The sequence below is a fragment of the Cebidichthys violaceus genome, unplaced genomic scaffold (genome assembly GCF_023349555.1).
Source record: "Cebidichthys violaceus isolate CVI_PGR_0920_01 unplaced genomic scaffold, fCebVio1.0.p SCAF_9, whole genome shotgun sequence".
NCBI classification, from domain to species: Eukaryota; Metazoa; Chordata; class Actinopteri; order Perciformes; family Stichaeidae; genus Cebidichthys; species Cebidichthys violaceus.
Window position 1 is genome coordinate 14,281,695 of NW_027176975.1, and position 23,741 is coordinate 14,305,435.

At 41.2% G+C, this 23,741-nt stretch overlaps 3 protein-coding genes across 8 annotated transcripts; 1 reads left to right on the top strand and 2 right to left on the bottom strand.

Annotated features, from left to right (window-relative positions):
- Positions 1 to 2,267: 2,267 nt before the first annotated feature.
- On the bottom strand, positions 2,268 to 6,117 carry LOC137867276 (calcium release-activated calcium channel protein 1-like). Its single transcript, XM_068703789.1, has 2 exons — positions 5,741 to 6,117; positions 2,268 to 4,631 (listed from the first exon to the last, which is right to left on the bottom strand). The coding sequence occupies exons 1-2, from the start codon at positions 5,852 to 5,854 to the stop codon at positions 4,080 to 4,082; spliced, it is 666 nt and encodes a 221-aa protein (XP_068559890.1). The 5' UTR covers positions 5,855 to 6,117; the 3' UTR covers positions 2,268 to 4,079.
- A 1,992-nt stretch (positions 6,118 to 8,109) lies between these two features.
- Positions 8,110 to 16,547, top strand: kdm2ba (lysine (K)-specific demethylase 2Ba). Of its 3 annotated transcripts, none has more exons than XM_068703646.1 (10): positions 8,110 to 8,241; positions 11,170 to 11,400; positions 11,488 to 11,631; positions 12,356 to 12,442; positions 12,810 to 13,100; positions 13,187 to 14,007; positions 14,113 to 14,276; positions 14,379 to 14,540; positions 14,738 to 14,956; positions 15,302 to 16,547. In XM_068703646.1, the coding sequence occupies exons 1-10, from the start codon at positions 8,188 to 8,190 to the stop codon at positions 15,481 to 15,483; spliced, it is 2,355 nt and encodes a 784-aa protein (XP_068559747.1). In that variant the 5' UTR covers positions 8,110 to 8,187; the 3' UTR covers positions 15,484 to 16,547. The 3 variants fall into 3 exon arrangements, with proteins under 3 accessions (XP_068559747.1, XP_068559749.1, XP_068559748.1); XM_068703648.1 differs by having other exon boundaries at positions 12,819 to 13,100; XM_068703647.1 differs by having other exon boundaries at positions 11,173 to 11,400.
- Positions 16,548 to 17,156: 609 nt separating this feature from the next.
- rnf34a (ring finger protein 34a) lies at positions 17,157 to 23,504 on the bottom strand. 4 transcript variants are annotated; one of them, XM_068703998.1, is made up of 8 exons: positions 23,372 to 23,504; positions 22,599 to 22,817; positions 21,257 to 21,643; positions 20,711 to 20,773; positions 19,943 to 20,144; positions 19,726 to 19,755; positions 19,454 to 19,495; positions 17,157 to 18,975 (listed from the first exon to the last, which is right to left on the bottom strand). In XM_068703998.1, exons 1-8 carry the CDS (start codon positions 23,375 to 23,377, stop codon positions 18,788 to 18,790), a joined length of 1,137 nt encoding a protein of 378 aa, XP_068560099.1. In that variant the 5' UTR covers positions 23,378 to 23,504; the 3' UTR covers positions 17,157 to 18,787. The 4 variants fall into 4 exon arrangements, with proteins under 4 accessions (XP_068560099.1, XP_068560097.1, XP_068560101.1 ...); XM_068703996.1 differs by having other exon boundaries at positions 19,928 to 20,144; XM_068704000.1 differs by lacking the exon at positions 19,454 to 19,495.
- Positions 23,505 to 23,741: the final 237 nt, after the last annotated feature.

A 23,741-nucleotide genomic window follows, 5' to 3' on the forward strand; every position in this document is an offset into this window, starting at 1 on the left:
GGTTGTGACATGGAACACGTCAAAACACTTAAAGTTAAGTCGAACAAAACATTCTTTATCTTGCTTACCTGTACAAAAGTTGTATCCTTTGGTGGAGCAACATTGTGGAAAAGCTGCTGTGATTTTCGGTGTTTTCACACTTAGCCGCACAGGTTGGACATCGGATCCATCCGCCCGGAGACAAGAGACGGAATATAGATCCTTCGTAGAGGCGGAAGAACACAAAGCGTTGGAGGAAGGTGTATTAACAGGTGACAGGTGTGTCTCCATGCACCTTCGGGAGTTTGTAATACAATCATTTGTTGACGATTCATGAATAGTACATCGAATGGCAACAAGTAGGCCCACATTGTATCTTGTACATTGTGCCTTACAAATACAATAAAACAAAATAGAATAAAATACATGATTTAAAAATATGTTTGTATTTTGTATAAAAATGAAAAAGTGAGTTATTTGGAGAATATATTTATATATAGATGACTAGAATAAAATCAAGGATATTATCATTAATATATATGTCACATAGTCATATAAAACATTGTAATATATATATATATATATATATATATATATATATATATATATATATATATATATATATATATAGTGTAGTGTTTATGTATAATAATACTGTATAACAGTACTAGATATAAATAATTGAATATACAGATATATTAATTAGATATTTTTAAGTTATATGTGAGGCTGTTTAAATACTTGAGATATTCAGACAAAGGGTGGAGCAGCGCATTAAGAGAAGGCTGGACTATTTGTAGGTGTTTCCAAACTATTTCATTTCCTCCATCTCCATGCTGATGCACATATGACTTTGTCAGACATTATCTATTAGCTTCTACTGCACTCACATTTTCTGTTTATCTCTGGGTTATCTCTACAGTATATACACTGCCAGGAACAGAAGTCACTGCGAGCATCCCTCCTTGTCTGTCTTTTCACAAAACATGATCCAGAGAGGATCACGAGAAAAAAGAGGAAACACCACCAGCAAGAGGAATTCAGGGTTGTTATTGTAGGAGACAAAGGTTGTGGGAAAACCTCCGTAGCCTCAGTTTACACTAAAGGAGTCTTCCAGAGGTAAGTAATACACATAGTGGCTCAATTATACTTGGCTACTGTCATTGCATCTCCAGTATTTTTCTGTATTTTTATCTCAGAGTAGGCATGAATGCTGAAATGTATTCTAAACAGAATTAAATGTGTATAATGAGAGACAAAATCTTAAGAGGACCAAAGAAATATAATCACATGCAGTTTTGTCTTTACTCTCTTTGAATTGTCAAAAATGATAGACACTATGTTGGGTAAAAAGACCCAAGAGGGTTTTTAATTGTAAATTTGGTAATTTCTTTATTTTTGATTTATTCTGAAATCTTAAAATGGTGGAGGATCTGCTACAATGGCATGTGTCGTTCAAGCTTTGATAATGTCTTCATAAAGGTATTTGTAAGTTGTGTATTCAGTGTTCGTTTAAAAATATTTTTTAAGGGTAACAAGTCCACAAAGAAGAAAAATCACACATTTTCAGTTTCTTAAACTCTGACTGGGATGACCTCCTGTCTTAACATATGCATTATAATCACTTTGCAGTTTGTGCTTCCTCAAAAATACCACTGTATCTGAACTGTGTTCAATATCTTTCAGTGGTACCCTGAGGTGCATCCTTTCTTGTTCGGTGCAGAGCAGACCTACAAAAACACAAAGTCCTGATCAAGTAACTCTGGTCATCAGGCCAGAATGCCGTCACATATATTCAGTTATCAAGCTAGACAAACTCCTCATGGGCCCAGCTCATGTGATATCCACTATTAGTGTGTAATCACTGGATAGAACTAATAAGTCACACACTTTTATTCACAGTTAATTTGTGGCAATAAAACTCTACTCTGACAGGGAGAAGAGGTCAGAAGGAAAATCAATGCCATGCTATACTTAAGAGTGCTCAGCCAAATACAGGGAAAATGTGGACGACTTATTCAGACAAGCAACAAAACAAGCGGTAATGGTGACAAGAGTGTCGGAATAAGTCAGAGAGCAGAGGAGTTTGTGTGCCTCGTTGTGATGCGCGCTCATGAATGTCACTTGAACTGCATGTCCGGACACATTTCCTGTGTGGTTTTCCTTTTGATGTCATAGTTTAAAATACATTTTATACAATACAATTAAAGTGTTTTTCTGTTTGTTTTTCCTGGCATTTTTTAATACATGCAAAAGTAAAAAAGAAAACACTAATAAAAAAACTCAAATTATCTCAGATTTGTTTTATTCTCAAACCGGTAACCACCACAAAAAGTCCTGATCTTAACAGGTTACAGTAAAACACCACATAAGCAAAACTTAAAATACAGTATTTACTAAAAAAAAAAAAAAAAAGTTTAAAGCTGTGCATTGACAAGCAGTGGGACCTCTCCATATACAGTAACATACAAACGTATAAATAAACCACAAAAAATTAACCAAAGAAAAATGCCTTTGTTTGCATTGATCTTTTTCTTAAGAAAGTACGTCAGGCAATTCCTATCAGAAGTGTTCAAGAGTGTGTGCAGTTCACATGAATGAACCATGTCTTCATTTTATTCCTTGTGAAAAGTCTTTAAGAAACAGCATCAACAGTGCTTTGCAGAAGCGTAACAACCATTTTACTAAACAGTCTGTCAGGGACAAATCCCTTATGGCTCATCTACGTGTCACAGAGATATAATCATCTGATCGGGACCAAATTAATGCAAATTTTGGTGCTTGAACATAACAATGACTCAGAGCATGTGTATGAGGTGGGAAATAAAGACAAAACTGACACTGCAATGATGACCACATCATTACTTTGATATAATTACAGTATGTTACAACTATGAGATATGATATATTATGAAAATGTCATGACACCATCACATGAGAATAACTGATAAAAATGAATTAGCTCGAAATATGTGCACATTTTCTCATTTGAATTTCTGTTACCAAGTTAGCAGTAAAGATGATAAAGAAAAGTACAGAAAATGATCAAAGCCACGTAAAACTATTTAAAAATGTGCCACGGGACAAAAACAACACATCCTATATTTCACACTTAGATAATCTGTAACCCAAACAACGTGCTAACACAAGCTTGTAAATTATGAAAAGTACAAAACATACAAACCCGACATTTCCAACACGTGCATGCTTTGTGATAATACATTCAACAATACTTTTTAAAAAGCCAGTAACAATTTTACAGATAACAGTATATTCACAAAATCAGCGTGAAATAAAGAAAATGCCTCTTTTTTCTTTTACCAGAGATTGATTTTACAAGAATACACAGACTTCGCCATCAGGCTCAAAATGCTGCCTGTAATAACTAATTTTGGTTGTCATTAAAGCCTTGCTATAGAACTATTTGGACTGCAGTAAGACACTTTGGTTAAAAGCATTCCCTTATTTATTTTTAAGAAGCAATATTTTGCCTCAGATTGCACAAAAATACTGTAGGTTTGATACATTCCATTTGTTTTTTGAAAAAACCCTAAACAATGTTTTGCTCAAATCTTACTTTGAGCAAAACAAGAAAGGGAAAAATAAAAAGTTAATACAAGCAACCATTCAGTCCGGTGAGCATGAGCGTGTGTATCAAAAAAACAGCACCAGCACAGAGACCATGTAAATGTTTTAAAAGGACGCAACTTGTTCCTTCATTTTGGTTTTAGTGCATTTAGCCAGTGATTCTAATATAATTGATATTACAGTATTTCATATTCAAGGTTATGAATTATCAGCTGTGGCTCAGTGGGTAGAGTGGGTCGTCCATTTGTATTGCTAACAAAGGCTTGGTAAGGCGCCCTACAAAGCCTAATTTAAAGCCAGGCAAACAGGAGAAATCAATGCAATCCACCATGGGACAGTAATAAGGCCACATGTGAACCCAAAAAAGCTTGACAGATCAAGCTTGCAATTCCTCCCCCCCAAAAAAACATGGGAGCACAGTTCATAAACATGATAAATAAAGCTTTTATAAGAGATTTCACAATAAAGGCATTGTTGAATGTCCACTGCAGTTGTGTGCTAGCTGGCTATAATCAAGGGAAATGGATGGCGGACTTCAGTTCGTCATTCTCACCCCTGTGGTCCAGCTGGTTCTGGAGCTGAATGACCTGTTCCAGCTCTTTGATCTGCCGGTCCGTTTTGTGACTGACGAGTGTGCGGTAAAAGTGGACGGCGAACATAATAAAAACGAGTCCAAACGGCACCATGATGCAGGTGGAGGCAATGGCCGCGGCCTGACCGGAACTTATGCTGGTGTTGTTTATGTTTTTGTTTTTGTTTTCGAGGGGTAAGAACTTCACCCAGCACAAGAGCATCACCTCCGTCAGGAAGAGGAGGGTGCCGATGACCGTGGAGAAAGCCCAGGCCAGTTCTATGTGGCGATGCATGCGCTCGTGGGGAGACTCGTTGACGGAGTTGAGGTTATGAACATTGCTGACAGCCTCGAGATTAGGAAGGATGCAGGTGCTGACCATAAGGGCGAAGAGGTGTACGGCAACCAGAACTGTGGTGCAGGCACTGAAGGCTATCAGCAGCCCTGGAGGATACGGATACTCCGGCTCCAGCTGTACCTCCACCATGGCAACCTGGGAACATCATAGAAGAAAAATGTCTCTTCCCCACTTGATAACTGAATATCAACATATGACTGTGCAACTTCCTTTTAAACCAGACTGCATCAGTTAGTAACACAATGGACATGGCTGTCATATTTATATTACTGTATATATATATATATACATAGTCTAATAAAGACAACTTTAAATCACTCATAGCTTTCTACCAGTTGTGATCCACCATACAGTAAGGATTATGTAAATGAATCAAATCAAATGTAACAATAAAAGTCTTCTCAGATGAGGCAACTTCTTCTAAATCTTACCAAATAGCAGCTTGTGGTGAAAAGTTCAAACCTAGGTGTTATCATAAAGCTATTTGAGGGCTCCTGAATTGTGATAAGAGCACAGCAACTGCATTATTGTAAATGCATCGCTTACAGACCGAGTTATACATCAATTATCTGCATGTCAAGCATTATATGCAGATAAGCCAAAAGAGAAGACTATTTCTGCAAATGGTGTCACTAAAGAGTTGCCTCTAGAGAGAGACACGTGGAGCAATGTTCATATATCCGAGTCATGTTTAACAGTACATTTCAGAAATAAATATGGGTATTTGTAAACTTATTGTATGACAATATATGAAATTGTAGTCTTTGTTGAAAAAAACAACAAAGACTAATCAAAAGATATTTAAAAAACAAAAGTGCCTCTGTGGGGTCTAGTTGTTAGGGCGGAAGATCAGCCCAGACATGATGGTGAGTAGGCAAACTCTCTGAAGTTTAAACAGTGTGGTCTTGATCCGTGAGAAACATCTCGTTCAAAGTCACGCATGACTAACGTACGAGTGCAGTTTATTTGAGGTATTGTGACCATCGTCTTTTTCACGGAGGCCTACTAATTCCATTACGCTGTCCGTGCAGAAATCAGACGGTAATTAAACAGTAAAGTTATGAACGCACAGGAGCCGTCATTAGGCCTGTATAAGCGTCGTGATCGCCGCAGCCATTTGAAAACAATCATCTGCGTCACATATATGTGTGTGCAGTTCATGCCGATGGCCTAAACTGAGTTTGCGTCCATGCAGTAAAAAGGCTGCAGAGTAACAGGAACCAGTGAAGTCAAAACTAACTTACCATCGCGAATCCGGACAACAGAGCTGAAGTGCGGCTGGTGGCTTTTAACTTGGCCCGACTCAAGTACAGTTTCCTCCATGACAAAGCCTGCATTGAGTGCTCGTTCAAACTCATTCCTAAAGTTGGCTGCAAGTTACTGTCTCAGTCACTTTTTCTTTTTTTCTTTTTTTTACAAATATGTAGTTATGAACCGGATTTATTTACAGTTTGGCACTCGATGAAGTAGACGGATGGGAAAGGCACGCGCGGTGGAATTTGGTTCCGATGAAGTACAGCATGAAATGAACAGTAACGTTAAGCACAGAAGGCTATCAAACTATGTCAAAACTTTCCTGCAACAGCTGACCGACTCCGTCAGTCTATCAGGAAACACAAGATACCCACAATCCAATGCTCTTCACGAGCAGACCGGAGCTGCAGTCCGCCTCCTCGCGCCAGTTATTCGTCATGAAGCTGGTTTGTCTTTTCATTTACGAATAATGTAGTTCCTCAAAATACACCCGAATTATTCCATTCACTGTAGTATAATTACGAGTGGCTTGTCGTTGCTGCCCACACTGGCCCAGCAGTTTAGAATCAACCTGATGGAATTTATCTCAAACCAGAAATCCGAGCAATGAAGCCATATATACATATATGAATCTAACAGAAGTTTGGCGATGTCTTTTATTGTAAAACAGACATTAACGTTTCTTACAATTAACACCACCATCTGTAAAGACAAAGTTACCAAAATAGTGACACCATGAATTGTTTTTTTATTGCTGTGTCCCCTTTTACATTAACAGTGATATCATTTACAAACTCATTCATATAAACTGTCTCCAGAATATAATAGATCTATAGATGTATTTTACAACAATAGGCCTAAAGACAACCGAACAATTAAATTGAAGTTTTAAACACAACAAAGCTAAAAGCTTGTTTTTGTTGTGGTGCTGCTGCAGCACAGGGGAAACTTTAGAGTAATTTGAATTATTCTGTCACTTGGCGGTTTCCGTAGGATTTAGGGAGGTTTTTGCAAGTCTCCCTGTGTGAGTTCACGCATCTAACCACATCTTCTGGTAAGAGCGAGTAAACAGGGCAAGCGTACTCCATTGGCAGAGAGCAGTCCTCCACCACCTAAGGGCAGTCAAACACAGAACATCTCAGAGGAAAAAATCTAAAATGTGTAGTGTATGAGTAGAATAGAATAAGCAAAGTGTAATTTCTTAGAGTTTGAGGCACAAATGTGTACCAATGAATTCACAAAAAAAATAAAATATTTTTTTTTAAATGGGGCCCTGCTGAGAAACTTTAAAATAAACATGTATGGCTCATAATACAAAATATCAGCATAACACAAAAAATTGGTTTTCATAAAAGTAATATTAATTCCCGAAATACACCTTTTGACTTTAGTTAATAACCTTCCTTGACATAGTTGTTATACAACTGAATTCTGTTTTTTGTTTTAAACAAACCAAAGCCAAAAGCCAAAAAAACGTATTCTTCAGATTACCACTGGATGACGCCAGAATAAGCCATTTTAAAAGCTTAAGCATAATGGCTTTACATGATTCTTTATGATATCATCATTATATCATACAGTCCAATCCTGAGTAAGCCAGAGACACATTTGTTGTTGTGTTGGCTTTGTACACAAGTATACTGGATCTTAAATGAAGCAATTACATCTGAACAAAAAACAAAAAAAATGAAGTAAATCTATTGTGCAAATGTTTGTGATTAATAGACATAAGTATACTCTTGAAATACCTGTACTTCAGCTCTGGCTTTTCTATGCTTGTGTCTGGTGTTCAGAAGGTGAAACCTGCTCAGGTGGACTGAAGTCAGACAAAACTACTTACATTGTTTCACCATTAAGCAACAGCATGTACATAGTTTGAATCATCCTTACTGGCACCAACCTTTTATGACACATCTTGTTAAGTAATTTAATCCAACGGCCTGTATTTATTAACCTGTACCAGGACTCACACTGACTCACTTCCCACTAAAACAGAATAAGCTAAGACGGACGTGTGTAGGAGTAAACCATCTTGTGTTTCCTGCTGATCTTCGTTTCCTGTTGCATCAATGCTGCTTTAAGTTGCACATTAATAATCGGTACAACAAATACCAAGGTTTTTGCGACGTTATGAGGCGCCAAGTTTTGTATAGTTGCCTCACTTAACTGTCATGTACACTATTTTACATTAAAAAAAAACGTGTATAATCAACTTTTTGGTCGACTGTTTGTTTTTGCTAACCCAAATGCTGTAAGTAGGTGCATAAAGTAAGCAGGAAGTTAGTGTTTCCCATGGTTCCTGAACACAGCACATTTTGCTACCAGCTGCCTGTGTTGGTGCGATGTGAAGGAGGAGGAGGGGGAGGGAGCTAAGCTGGATGCTTGTTCAGCCATGTTAGTTTTCTCTGCTGTTCACGAACGATGAGAGAGAGGAGCCATGGCCTTGTCATTGAGCGGAGACGATGAGGAATATGATTCAGAGTCTGAGCAGGTCAGAGCTGCTACATGTCATTATATAACCTCTGTGTACACACGTGTGTTTTTGTCAAAAGTGTGCTGCGAGAAAGAAAGCCTTTTGTGAGCGGAATGGTTTGTTTTCTCTTTCCAGTTTGCTTCAGGTTAACGTGAGCTTCTCACCCGCTCTTCTTCTTCTGTTTTCAGCCGGGTTTAAACCTCCTTTTAACCGGGTTATAGAGGTGAATAACGTTACTGAGCTAAGTGTTGTGTTCACGGAGTGTTTTTAGACTCATCGGAATTGATTCCCTGCACGTCCAAAACACACCGTGTCTTCTCCCTGGACACCATCTATCATGTTAGCATAACTGACCCAGTTCGTACTGACCACCTCTTAAAACACCTCTCATCCTGTTATTTTGTGGCTGTGAACCAGAACCTCCGTGTCCCCCCATTAAGCTGTTAAATAGACACAACTTCATACTGGGTAAAAAGCTGTGATTCACACATGTACGTTAACCTCACACATGTCCTGTAAGAAGAAGAACAAATGCATACTTGTGATTCATTTCCTCACACTTACTAAACTTGCCTCCTTACTCTGTGCCTTTAAGAAGGCTTTAGGCAAAATATTGTCAAAGCAGGGACCAAGGAGGGGGATGGGTTTAGGGAACAATGAAGTGGCTCTACTTCCAGTAGTTCCCAAACTGGGGTCCAGTGACCCCTCAAACCTCTGGGGGGAAAATAGTGGTTGGTTTGATTTCAACAGTATTTTGTCCGCTTGTTCTGCACCAGGAAGAGGAATATGGTGGTGATTTATGTCAGAAGTTACGCTCAATATATATGCACTCAAAAGTTTTCTATGATGTGCATTTGTTGTGGGGTTCACTGCATGAATGCTTTCTAACCGGGGCTCATGGGATATTGCACAAGTCTCCGAAATATGAGAGGTGCTGACATAAGAGCCGTGTTCTTGTGATTACACAATGTTAACACCCACAAAAGGTCCATCAGAGATCGTGTTTTGATCTCTGTAGTGACACGTCGTTGAAGACAGTAATACACACTGTTTGTTTGTGTTGAGGAAACCACTGTACACGAGCAGCAAACGATGAGCCCGGTGACTTCCTCCTTCCTGAAAGCCACGCTCGAGCTGAGTCAGAAGACTGTGCTCTGAATATAGGCCATGTTTTTGTTCGCAGACCTCAGGAACCAATCCCAAATTCCTGACATATTACTGCAAAGAGTTATAGTGGAGACGGGTCAGCTGATAGTTGCAACCAGGCTCTGATGTGTCAATGTTATGCCACTTATTTACGGTTATGAGTGTGCAATAGGAATGTAGGTGTCCCAGTTCTTCAAGGAGTGTTAGAAATGTTTATTATTTGTTGTGGTTAAAACTTTGCACGGACACTTTACTTTAAGTAGCTTTGTTCAGAGGCTGACTTTAGGTGTGATATTAGGAAAACAGGGGCCGCTGAACAAAAACACATTGTGCGATGTTGACAGTCAACCACCCTGCAGCAGCAGCCCTTCCTTTTGATGCTTCACTCCCAAATTTCCACGGTAGTCAGATGGATTTATGGAAAGCTGTCAGAGGGATTATTCCCTATCGCCACTAAAATTCTCCATCAGTAACATCAGGCAAAACACAAGGTAATCACACAATTTAGAAGAAACTATCATTTCAAAGACATAATCTTTCCAAAGTCCTCTTGAGGGTAAAATAAGGAAATCAATACTCCATTAATGATCTACTGAGACGGTTTGTCAACGTCAGCAGAATCAGGGCTGCTTTCTCTTCTCTGTTTATGTCTCTCTGACAGCATTAGTTTGATTGTCGTTTGCCTGGAACGTCTTGTTCTATTTGCATCCTGCGTTTTACCTGTTTGACCCGTCCACAGCTCTCCAGCTTTGTTATCTAGAAACTGAATTAGCATACGCGGAAATGCCACGCAGCAGCAGTAGTAATAATCAATAATAGAATGAGAATACATGACATCAGGGGAAATGTTCACAGCCTCACATTAAACCCTCCTTACTGCACTTTATTTTTATCCGTCTCTAGCAGTCGTCTGTTCACAGTTGCCACCAGCAAGGCAAAACGTGTTGCCACGGTAACCTCCTCTCCTGCTAGAACCAGAATCACTAATGTTTCTGATTCGTCTTGTTTTCATCGCACTTCACAGTCCTGCCATGGCAACAGGGAAGAGACTTAAAATAAATGTGAGAAATTCACAAATATACAACCTGGATCATAGATTCAAAGGTGTGTGTGTGTGTGTGTGTGTGTGTGTGTGTGTGTGTGTGTGTGTGTGTGTGTGTGTGTGTGTGTGTGTGTGTGTGTGTGATTGAGTGAGCGAGCGAGCGAGATGAGTTTAATATCCATGTTACCTTTTCATTTATTTGCTCCCATGAGTCACACTTCGAGGATATGTATGCCAAGATCAGAGCTGTGAGGCTGGAACCACTTTTTGTTCTTCATATAAACGTGTAGTTTTCACCTGATAGCTTCTAGGATCATTTCAGATTCTCAAATCTAATTGATTAGTCCATCAACAAAAATATAATCGCCAACTATTTATATTATCAATTCATCCTTTTAAGCATTGGTTGGTTCACAGCTTCTCAAATGTGAACATTTGTTGCTATTCTGCTGTTAATATCTTTGTAAATTGAACATTTTGCTGCCTAGTACCGGTAATTGTCAAAAAGCTGCAGGAACAGCCTGTTATAATTGAAATGACTCAGCTGTATATTGTGTTACGACACATATGATATCCGTCCTGATGGTCAGCTTCAGAAACTCTAAAAAAACTGACCAGTATACAGTATGTTGCACCATTTTCACCATTCAGTGGCTGACATATCTGTTCTTTACAGGAATAAACTTGTTCATCTCTTAATTTTGTGGCTTTCATCTTACACTCTCATCTCTCTCTCTCTCTCCGTTTTTGTCTTCTAGCAGCGAGCGGCCAACCGGCCGAAGCCTAAGGTGGGGACATCGTCATCGTCGGCCGTGAAGCTGCCGTCCAATCGCAGCTCATCCGGAGCGAGACGCCGGAGGACACGATGTCGGAAGTGCGAAGCGTGCCTCCGGACCGAGTGTGGAGAATGTCACTTCTGCAAGGACATGAAGAAGTTTGGAGGGCCGGGGCGCATGAAGCAGTCGTGCATTATGAGACAGTGCATTGCGGTAAGTTTTGTTGGCATCTTCAAAAGGTAGCACTTGTAATATATAATATGGTTTGTTGAGCTAAATGTATTTTTTCCATTCATGCAGCCGGTTCTGCCTCACACAGCGGTGTGTGTGGTGTGTAAAGAGGCGGGGAAAGAGGACACGCTGGAGGAAGAGGAGGACAAGTTCAACTTCATGCTGATGGAGTGCTCCATCTGCAACGAGATCGTCCATCCCAACTGTCTCAAGGTACAGAGGGCCAGGCTGGGAACGGTCGAACAACTTCACCTTAGTTAAGTCACTCTGGCTGACTCATTCCTGTGAAAGAAGTGTGCCAGGAATCCCGGTTCATTGTAAAGTAATGTGTGTGACTCAGACGTTTGGACCGTAGTCACTGGATGTGGTGTTGGTTTATATAACTGAGCACACTCATCACTATTATGTTTTTATGGCATAAATATGTTTGAGGATCCGACTCTCGCCGCATGCTCAAGAACACAAGTAATCAAGAATATTTACTGAGTCACCAAAAATGTCGCCTCAAAAGGATGTGGAGCATTGGACCTTACTAGTAAAAACATTTTGTGATTATAAAAGCCGAAATGTAAAGCAGCACACGCCCTGTTTGTAACCAGGTGACTACAGGCTCAGTCAAACCAGTTTTTCAGACCAGCACTGTCTAGTTGTTTAGTAGCAAGCAACAACTAAGATATTTATGTTTTTCTCTAAGTTTTATACATAACAACAACCAATTTGGACCGTCTATCCATTCAGAGGTGCTTATTCTTTAACTCTACTTCCCTTCTCTATGTAATGCATGAAGCAAGAGTCTGTTAGCTGAGGTTAAACTGTGCTAACCTGCCTAGCAGGCACACATCACAACAGTCTCTTTCACTTCCCTTGTCTTGTTTGTGTTTTAAAAAAGCTTGTTGTTCTGGTTTGAATCCGGCTCATTTTCTTGTCGGTTTATCAGGTGAGCGAAGCCTCGGGAGTGGTGAACGATGAACTTCCTAACTGCTGGGAATGTCCCAAATGCAACCATGCTGGGAAAAGTGGAAAAGTGAGTACAAATAGGTGTATGTCTGTCACAGTTTACTAAGTGTTGGAAGTGTGTTCACTCTGAAAACAGTAAAATAATTACTTCAGAGATTGTGTATTACTCATAGATAACAGATGATTTCGTTCTTCTGTATTGCTTGCAGTAATTCAATTTATCTGTGCCACTTCCTGTTTATACTTTTCTAGTTTGTGAAAGTAATTCACATGTGACTCTTGTTTGTCACAGAAGCAGGAAACCACTGACTAACACATGTTTTGATCACAGTGACACTTTATTAAACCTCAGGCACACTTGTAGTACAGTTGGTTTGCCTGTCCGCTATAGGCTAAAGGTATAAAGTTGTCTCGCAATATTTTTGTCCCCTTTGGTATTGAAGCAAAAAAGGGGTCCGGGGTTCAAGTACGCCTCCAACCTCCCTGGCTCTCTGCTGAGGGAGCAGAAGCCTGTGAAGGAGGAGGGGGGGGACGTTTCTTCTGCAGCCAAGAGGAGACCAGACAGAGAGGAGACGCCCAGGTACAGACCCGAGGAGTCTCTCCACCGACAGCCACCGCTGCTCTCTCCCAGCAACCTGCCCCGGGCCAGGCCTGAGGACAAGCTGAGGAAGAAGAGGAAGCTGTTTGATGACGATGAGGAAGAGGATCTCAGTGTGAGGAAGAAGGTTTGTATCGTTTACAGAGGGACTGATTTCATTTTTAAACATTTTAGATGCAAGTGATTCTCATGCTGTTTATTTTTTTCCTGAAGGAAAAGTCAGATGATCCTTATTTTTCCAAACTTCTACACCAAATCAAGACAGAGGAGGAGGACGAAGATGCTTATTATGAGGAGGAGGATGAAGAAGGAAGGGGGCTTCACTTCCGGGGCCTTGTAGAGAGGAAAGGGCATTTTGGAGACACTGAAGAAGAAGGGGATGAAAGGGACTCCAAGAATGCACTTTTGAATCCCTGCATTAAAACACCCGTTGGAGACAGCGACCAGTCCCTCTGCAGCTCTCCGCAGGCCGGCCCCAGCAGCGAGGGCGGGAGTGAGACCCAGGAAAAAGGGCCGTGTCCTAAAGCTCGCCGCAAGCGCCGATTACCCAACAGAGAGCTGAGCCGGGAGCTGAGCAAAGCACTGAACCAGGAAATCCAGAAGACGGAGGACTGCCTGGCCAACGAGAACCGCCAACCTCTCAAGGTGGAGCCGGAGACGGAGAACGAGGAGCCCAAGAGGTTGTTCCGCAACGGCAGTGAACTCGGGGACCAGAGGCCCCACCTCAAGACCAAAGAGATGAACGGGACCCCCTGGGAGCTGCGCCACTTCTACCCGAGTCAGATCACTCCACTGGGCTTCAACCGGAGCACCCCGACCAACCGGCCGGTACCCCCACACTCCCCACCCAAGTGTGTCCAAATGGAGCGGCACGTCATCCGGCCCCCTCCGATCAGCCCGCCTCCCGACCGACTTCCTCTAAAAGACGGTAAAACACACATGATACAGCGCGAGGTCTGGATGAAGATCTTTGGCTATCTCACGCACCAGGAGCTGTGTGTCTGCATGAGAGTTTGCAAGACGTGGAACAGATGGTACGTGCACGGCGCACACTTAGCATGTTTACATTTTTATGTGCAACAATGTACAAATCTTTAAAGAAATAATGTGTAACAGAACTATTTCTTTCTGATGTCAAGGTGTTGTGATAAGAGACTTTGGACGAAGATTGATCTGAACCGCTGCACCTCCATCACTCCACTCATGCTAAGTGGGATTATCCGCCGACAGCCGCTTTCTCTGGATCTCAGTTGGACCAACATTTCCAAGAAACAATTAAGCTGGCTCATTAATAGATTGCCAGGTACCTAATTATGAGTGATTATTGATCTGTGAACAAGGGAAATTCTCTTTTTTGTTTCTCTTGTTGTGCATCGGTATTTGAAAGTGCTGCTGTGTTTTTCAGGTTTGCGAGTGTTGCGGTTATCGGGGTGTTCTTGGGCTGCTGTGTCTGCGCTCTGCACCTCCAGCTGCCCTCTGCTGCGCACCTTGGATGTCCAGTGGGTGGAGGGCCTGAAAGACCCACAGATGAGGGACCTCCTTTCACCCCCCACAGACAACAGACCAGGTAACTCGTGGGGCAACAAAGAACAAGCACTGCCATGGATGAGTGGTTTATTCCTGTCTCCCATGCTTTAATGTATTTATTACAACCCTTAGGGATTAATTCCTTCTTTTTTCACATAGATCCTTGTTGACTAGCATGCACCTGTTGACCAAATACAGATACTGACTCGTGATGTTTGTCATGTGACCGACCGACAGGTCAGTTGGATAACCGTTGCAAGCTGCGGAATGTGGAGGACCTGCGGCTCGCGGGGCTCGACATCACCGACACGTCTTTACGTCTCATCAGTCGGCAGATGCCCTCTCTGTCCATGCTGGACCTGAGCTACTGCAACCACATCAACGACCAGTCAGTCAACCTGCTGACAGCAGCAGGGACCACGACCAGAGACTCCCTCACAGATATCAACCTGTCAGGTGAGACTTGGCACCAGAGCAAAGGCAGAGTAGGAATACAACTATTGTAGTGGTTCCTGAGTTGTAGAGGGGCCTGAAAAGGGGCGATACAGCCGTAAGTTAGATGCTTCCAAGTGAGTTTTTCAGAGGAACCGGTCGCTTTGTTGAGTTTGAGGGAAAAGACAGGACCGTGTAAAAGTTTTGTTACATGATTTGCGTTTGTGCTACTTACATAATCTACATGCATCTCTGTTAATGTTGACATTATGCATCAAGAAAAGAGAGAGGGAAAGATAAAATGATTTGCCCTTTTTTTAATATACCAAGTTTGTGACAGATTTCTGTTCTCTCTGTTTTCCTTTTTAGTTTGTAACCGAGTCACAGATCATTCCCTAAACTTTTTTAAGCGCTGTGGAAGCATCTGTCAGATCGACCTTCGCTTCTGCAAGCAGGTGACCAAGACGGCCTGCGAACGGTTCATCGCAGAGATGTCTGTCAGCGTACCGTTCAGACTGAAAGAGGACAAACTGCTGCAGAAGACCAGCTAGTTCCTAACAGGACAACAAAATGAATGAAAGACTGTCTTTGCACTTAATGGAACAAGTTTTTTCTTTTTAAACCGGTCCTGTGTCCCAAGTCTCTGCATCAGTGTCACAGTAAACGAACTGAGACCAGAGACGGATTCCTGGATGGACTTAAGGAGGTGACAAACATTCACTGGACAGATAAAGAGGAAACGGCATGCATGCATTTGTGTTGCGATTGTACTTTTATAAAGACGTGCTTGTATTTGAGTTTTGGGTTGTTTTATTTTTATTCTTTAAAATATTTGAAAACGCAGCATTTTTTATACAAGTATAATTTCACAAGTTTCAGTGTCTCGTGAGATGAATATCACGGAGAGACTGCATGTGAACTGAAAAGTGTCCCCTTCCTCAGTTTGCCTTCATACAAGTGTCTTCTGTGTGCCAAAATCTGTATTTGACATTAATGTAACTTCAGTATCAGACAAAAAATAAGCTGTACAGAAACAAATATGACAAAATTATCATAACTACTTCCCAAATATTTAGAATGTATTTCAAGAATGATTAAAAACGAAGCTATCAAATTGAATATTCCTGCTCCACCCTCATGTCTTCACTTACCTTAATACTTTAATGAATTGTTGAGTGTTGTGTTTAACAGGCTTTTCTCCGACATTTCAACGTTAATTTATTGATTTATTTTTACAGTCTGTATTTATTCCTTTTATTAAGTAACTTCACATGGATCTCTCAGAGCTGGGTCAAATAATGCTTGCAAATAATTTATCACCCAAAAGTCAGCGGCAGGAAGTCGCAGCCATAGCAAAAGAGTGACTGACGATTTATCTAACAAACTATCTATAATGCTGTCAACCACACACACACACGTGGTGTCGCCAAACAGGTTTGAGAAACACTTTTTCATATCACCAATTTGGTTTAAATAATAACTCCATACAGTAGGTGTTGTGTGTATCTTGGGGTGTGTTGTGTTGTAACCTATCACCTCAGGTGAATGTGATAATGTTTATATTTGTAAATCCAAAAACTAAGTGCTAATATGCATTAAAAGAGTTTCATTTGTACCACCGCTGAGTCTTGTCAATGTTGTACAGTGTGGTTTTGATTGCAATGTCTGTACAACTACTGGATGGATTGACCTGACATTGGTACACATTCATATCTCCTGCAGGATGAACTGTAATCACTCCGATTTATTAATTTAACCTTTAACTCCTCTGATGAAACTCCTGCAACACTGATGACATTCTCATCAGCCTCAGCTGTGTTTATTGCTTATTAGCAAATGCCAACACGCTAAACTTAAATGGTTAACATGATGAGCACTACACCTGCTAAACACTAGCATGTTAGCATTGTCACTGTGAGTGGCTGGGATTTAAAGCTCAACGCTTTGCCTGTAAAATATCTGCCCCAAACAGCCCGATGTGATATTTTAAAATTACCCAACTAGACCAAAACCTGAAGATTAACAATGATAAACAGAGATCCTGCAAGTCCTCACATTAGACTAGCTAAAACCAGTGCACTTTGGGTTAAAAATGACCAAAATGGTTGATCATTTGGCTTAATCAATTACTCAACTGATCATTTCAGCACTAATTACTACTTTATCCAAGGTAATACATGGACACTGCTTGTGACGCATGAGTATACAAAAAACAGACTTTAATTAAAATCTTTTAATTACCAAAATAAAAAGTTCAACATTCCCAAATACAAAGACCAAACCTTGCACACAATTACACCCTCTCTAAAGAAAAGTGCAAACTGCTCTGCTACTGTTCATGATTGTAGGGGGATCTTTACTCTAATAGCAGCAATGTTGTGTGGATACAGTCCAGAGCTGGATACTTCTAAATGAACAGGATTAGGGGGGGGTTGAGTTTTTTAGGTAAAGAAGACGGATAACATTACCAGGTTCTGATCATGCTCTGGTTCAAGAGGCACCTATAGCTCAAGTAAACCGATGCAGATACATTTCAAACCATTTGACAGGAAACTGTAACTCTGTATAATAATAAAACTAAACCAATCCCAGGGACATTTCAATAATCTGATATTACACAATTTAAATCAAATGAAAAAAAAAAAATATATATATATATATATATATATATACACATCTCATATGGATCCTTCTATGCAAATGTACATTAGCAAGTGATTATTTATATATACCTTCTATACCACAGGTGCCAATAAACTCGCAGCTATATCTTTGAATAGTTAGTTCAATACATCACTCCTACAGAAGAGAAAATCAACTACAAAGCATTAAGACACTTCATTCCACTCCCAACAATATACAACAACAAAAATTAAAAAAAATGAACATTCAGAGTTTCACATCCACAGTTCAGCTGGAAAACAGGGACGATGGTTGTATGAGTTAGCACCGATTTTTGTCTTTTGTCTCAAAGTGCTGAGACAGAGGTGACAGCGGAGGTTAGCTATTGCTATAATGACAGACTTTGTATGACCATTTTAACGTGTAATGCATGACAATATGCGCTTATATGACAGATAAGTGAATATAATTAATAATGCATTGACTTCATCATAAATCACCAAAATCCTTGAGTCGCAAAGGCAAAGCACCGGCTACTTTGTGAGCTGAGTGATAGCTCAGTGATTTCTAATTCACTTTTTCCTCTGACAATTCAGAGTATTCAAGAATTAGTACACATGCTACCTCCGCCACTATAACCACTCAACGTTTGCAGTGGGTTGTGAGCAGTGGTGCATTAACACACAATGTGAACAAAGTGCTTTCTGGTCGGGTGAGAAGCCTAAGGGCATGATGACTCATTATTTGGCACCTTGTTCTTCTCTCCTGTGGTGAGATTTGCTCTGTGTCTCTCCTTGGTGTTACAAAGATATGTAGTCCCTTGCAGTGACAGTTGTAAAGAGAGATGTTCTGAAGCTACAGTTTATAGGCAGATCTGAGGGTGACCAGTTGTGTTTAAAAAAGACTGCACGTGGCTGAGTGCCACACATTCTTTGCTTCGAAAAAATATGCCCGAAAAGCAAAACAGACACTTTTGGAATGAACACAGATTAAGAGATATGTTTACTTGAGAGTTGACTGATAGGCGGATAGGCTCTGCCCACTGGTGAAACTGAAACAATTTCTTAAGAAAAACACATTTGTCGTAATATTGCAATGTGCAAATAATGTGAGAGGAATACAAACGTAGAGCGTCCACAAAATAAGTATTTTTGGGGATCCAAAGGTTATGAGCTGCATGGCGGATGTAAGGTGCAGTATCAGTCTGAGCTGCTACGGCGTTGCAGTGATGCATTAGGACTTGAAGACGTGCACGGCCCTCACGACGTACTGCCGGCATATTGGGCACTCGTTCATCCTCTTGCCGCACTTGGTGCAGGTGACCATGTGGCCGCACTCCAGGAGAACGCAGTCAATCATCGCGTCCATGCAGATCCGGCAGAGGTTGTCGTCGTGGATTGTCAGCGGACCCTTCTCACCGTCTGATAAAGACACAGACAAGTGACCGGAAATGTTGGGAAACAGATTTTAACACAGCACTAAAAAAAAACAACAAAGTGATATATATCATGCACTGAGGAAGGACAAAGGGGCCAGCAACACAGAGTGAATATACACAGCTGATATACTGCAATTCTCAGTATGATGTGCTTCACACGTTGAAGCACGTGAGTAGATGACAGAGGGAGATTAATATCATGGTGAATCATGACCAAACTGAAATGTCTGTTCTTCGAGAAATGATGAAATCATTTCATCCCCAGTAAAATGGCCCGAGACCCTCACAGTGAATGGCATTCCACAGGGAGGACCACATATAAGGATTTCACAAAGAGGAAAGTTGGATTAACGAATGACAATGGGTTTCACGGTGAATACAAATGTGGTGGGAAAACTGTTCGTACGATGGAGAGGCGAGTCACAGGTGCTGGATGTGACCACGGGATCTGTAAGCCTTACCTGCGAGGGCCCCGTTGCAGATAGGAGGGGGGAGGGGCTCCACTTTAGTGTGGGAGGAGTAAAGCAGGCAAGAGACATACCATCATGATTCTGAATGAGAAAACTTATTTGAATGACTGCTTATGACTGGTGCATCTTATTATATTTTATTACCTACAGTATATCATATTGTCAGAGACGGCAGCGATATTAGGTTTCTATAGTTAAAAACAGGGTGTGGTTTCCAATACTGACATCTAGCACAGTGCACACACAGTTGAGTGACAGCTTACCTGTGGTTACAGTAGTGCTCACATTTTCCACTGCAAGAAAAATAAATCAAAATCAATACAGCAACTTACAAGTGAGAAATATTAGACTACAGCCTATACTCTGTTGGTAGATACATTTTATATTAAATCTAATTATTTATAATAAAAAAATGTAATGCCTACAACTGACAAACTAAGGCACACGGTATTTATTCAGACTGACAAAGTTGATAGGTACATGATTTCCTGTTCTCCTCCGTCTCTCTGTACAGTCTGTTGACACGCTCCACCAGCTCCCACTTCTCACAGCACCCTGAATAGTTGACAAAGTTCCTGGCGAGGATCTCCTTCAGCTGCCTGACAGACAGGCCCTCGATGTCCCTCAAGCTGGAAAGGTCTGAGAGAGACGCTCTGGCCCGACGTCGCGTCTGAGGACTGACCTGAAGGAGCAGAAATCCAGATATTAGGGTCAAACCAAAACCCGGACCTTGAGATTCCCCATGACAGGCATGGAAAACAGTGAGTGGGATAGCGCATGACACGCAGTGACAGAAAAAGCGCAGGATCATTACAAATTGAAGTAGTCAGTATGAAGGTAAGGAGTCCTCTGTGTGTTGTGCTGAAAAGTAAGAATGCACAATCACTTGACACTTGATCAAAAAGCTCTCTTTTCCATTGTGCATCATTAAGGGGTTTATTACTGCTTCTTTTGTGCAAAAAAAGCACTTTTTGACTAAAATTTGAAAGTTTGAAGTATATTGAGTGGTGCAATCATTGCACAGCCAAACTCTGGTTGGCAGTTATATCTCATGTAAATAGGGTTTTATTCTTTTTTTCATTCAGATCCAGCCAAGAACTTTTAAGCATCATCTCATTTGCAATCCCTACATTGCTTTCCTTGCACGCTAGAAGTTCCACGGAATACATAATTGAAATACAATTGACAATACTTCACATATGAATGATTTCATAATGACAGCAGGAAATCTGATCGGTCACAGATCACCTCAGGAGTGTGTTCACTTGCGTCCAAGTTGAGGAGAGACACAGAAGTGGCATCACCTATATCCTGCAACACAACAGCAACAATGACAAACATTAGTGCGCACTACATGCAAGGAACAAGCCAGTTAACTGAGGTTCAGGATTAGACAATATTCAGCTCACTGACACCTCGGGAACAACAATGTCTCGTACCTTCCATTCATAGAAAAGCTTACTGCTCCCTAAGCGGGCCAAGTACAAGTATTTATAGTGGATCCAAGCTGATTGAAGCTGAGCTCCCTTTCAGTGCCAGCTGTGGTGCTTCTTATTCTCTCTTTTACTTTTTGTTTCTCTGCTTTCTTAAATCCTGAACACTTTCTTTTTAGCCCAGCTTACAAATTGTAGTAAAGCCAGAATGAAAGGATAAGCAAACACCCTCACTTTGTTGTTATTTTTGTCTTTGGTGACATGTCAAGTGGTTACTTCTGTGTACGAACAGATAATTACAAGGATATGGCTGATGTGTGGTGCTATTAAAAACCATACATGGTTTAAAGTCGGTCCTGACCTGGTTGGTATCCGAGCTATCACTCCTGCTGAGCTGCTCCTCCTGAGAGGCGACAAACGCAGACAGCTCGGAGGCCGACTGCGTGGTAGAAGGAGTCGGCGTGTACAGGGAGCGCGAGTGGAGGCTGCTCGTGTCGGGGTCCTCCTCTTCCTCAATGCCTTGGTGACAGAGCACCAAGTCCACCAGGTCCTCTTTTTCCCTGCAGGTATCGGTGGGGATGTTACGAAGCAGCAAGTACTGACGCAGGTCCCGGACTCGCAGACGCATGAGCCGCGGCCGCTGAAAGGCCGTCGCTTTCAGCAAATGACATGTGGCACAAATGCGCAAATTCTCCTGAAGCACGGAGCACAGAGAGCAGAAGCTCTTCTTGCAGTCGGAGCAAATATACTGCAGAAAAAAAACAAGGTAATGGAAATGAGGTCATTTCAGATTAGGGACAACTTCTACCACTCGGCATATGACATACAAATGTCGCCAAACGTTTTTAAACAACCCTTATTTTCAAATTTTCACATTCAATTGTGATATGACATTAAAATTAGGAAAACAGGAAGAGTAGAGAGACAACATTTAAGTAATTAGTGGAAAGCATATCAATGCCAGTAGAGCTTTCCTTCATTATTCAATCACTCACATCTGCTCTACCTCTCCAGGCAGAGACAGGAGGCAGCTCAATTCTTTTAAGTGACAAACATCAAACGGTAATAAATGCAAGACGTGGGATTAGATTGGCACAGTGAGTGAGTGAAGCACAGGGTTCAGACAAAATTATACCCTGAGCCATACATGAACATGAGCACTCAATGAAGATATTACAGAGCAAAGTATGGTGTCCATTTGTCTCTGCAATCAGCTAGAACGACACAGCCTTTTCATTAGAAATTAAACGCCTCTGGGTGTAAATTAAATTAGGTTTAGCCTTTTTCCCCCCTTCACACAGCTGAATATTGTTTCCGCTCAGTGGGAAAAGCGGCCAGTTAGTTGTGATCTGTTCTGTAAAAGTGTTAAATTTCTGTCATAGTTATGACTAAGATATAAGAACATATTTTTCAAAACTAATAATTAAAGTTTAAGCTTATACAGGCTTAAATAATTTCACTTTTAAGTCAATTAGCTGGACAACATTGAAAATATAAATTACGAATGTAGACTAGAAAATGAGTGTAAAACATGCACTTTATCTACATGCCACAGCCAAGTATAGCAAGTAATTAGTAGCTGTTACTTATGTCTAAAATATGAATCTAATATTCCCCTCTGCTTCTATGCACCTTTTCCTTCTAAATAAGCCAGTGGACAAATTAATATGCGCTGGCATCACACAGAGGATCCAGACACCTACCTTCCTTTTAAACACTGAGAAGGCCTGACCACAGCCCTTGCATACAAGGCTGGGAGTCCCTGAGCTGTTGGGCGGGTATGTGGAGTATCCCGCACTGGGGGCAAATCTGAAGGGTCCAGCACCGGCCCCAAATCCTGGCTGCTGGCCTCGGACGGCCCCAGTACCCATGACTTCATTCAGCAGACCACAGCATGAAGCCCACATGGACGAGGCCCCTGCCTGACAGTCAGAAAACAGTATTTACCACTCTCATATTCAACTAGTTGATGTTGTAGACTGTACTGACTACAGCATGTTAAAAGCATCAGTCATGCACATGGTTCACACGTCTTATTCTTTGTATAGAGCCCACATATGGGTGCTTATTATAGATGAGGTAGTGCTAGTTTAAAACAATAAAAGCACAAACCATGCAGACAGGAAGAGCAAAAAGCCAGAACTGTAATAACACTGCAACAAAGCAAACAACACAATTAAGCTAACGTTAGCTGCATAGTTAAAATATGTATATAACAAGCTGATGTTAATGTTGCAAGACAGCAGAAACATAACATACATTAAAATAAATGTACCTAAATAATTTCATGCTTAACATCACAATAACGTCGATGTTACGTGACAGCTGTCAGAGTCGCTATTCGACCATTATAGCACAGGCTAAGATAAAGCGTTCCTTTAGCTAACGTTAGTTAAAGCTAACGTCAGTTAGCTGCTGCTAGAGACAGTCAAGCAGAGCTAACATTGGATCCCAGGTTACGTAAAGAAAACGACACCTTCATTGCAGCTCCGGCGCGTCTAATGAGAAAGTGGAGGTTGACGGTGTAAACATTGCAACATGGAGCATCACTTCTAATATGCCTGGATGCGTCTTGTCTTGATGTGACGAGAGCAATGGTGAAGACCCGAGCACTGCTACTACTGCTGCTGCTTCTTCTGTCTGATGCTGCAGCAGCAGCCTGGACGCACCGACATAGTTGTGCTGCCCTCCACAGCTCATAAGGTAGAATTGAGTCTAGTCTACTTGACACCAGTCATCAACACTGGTCAGGTGTTGGGTCGAATTATGTTTTCCCCTATCCAGATCCGTCTCTTTATACGGAATGAATTAAAATAACTGGCAGTCAGAAGAGAGATTTGAACCCA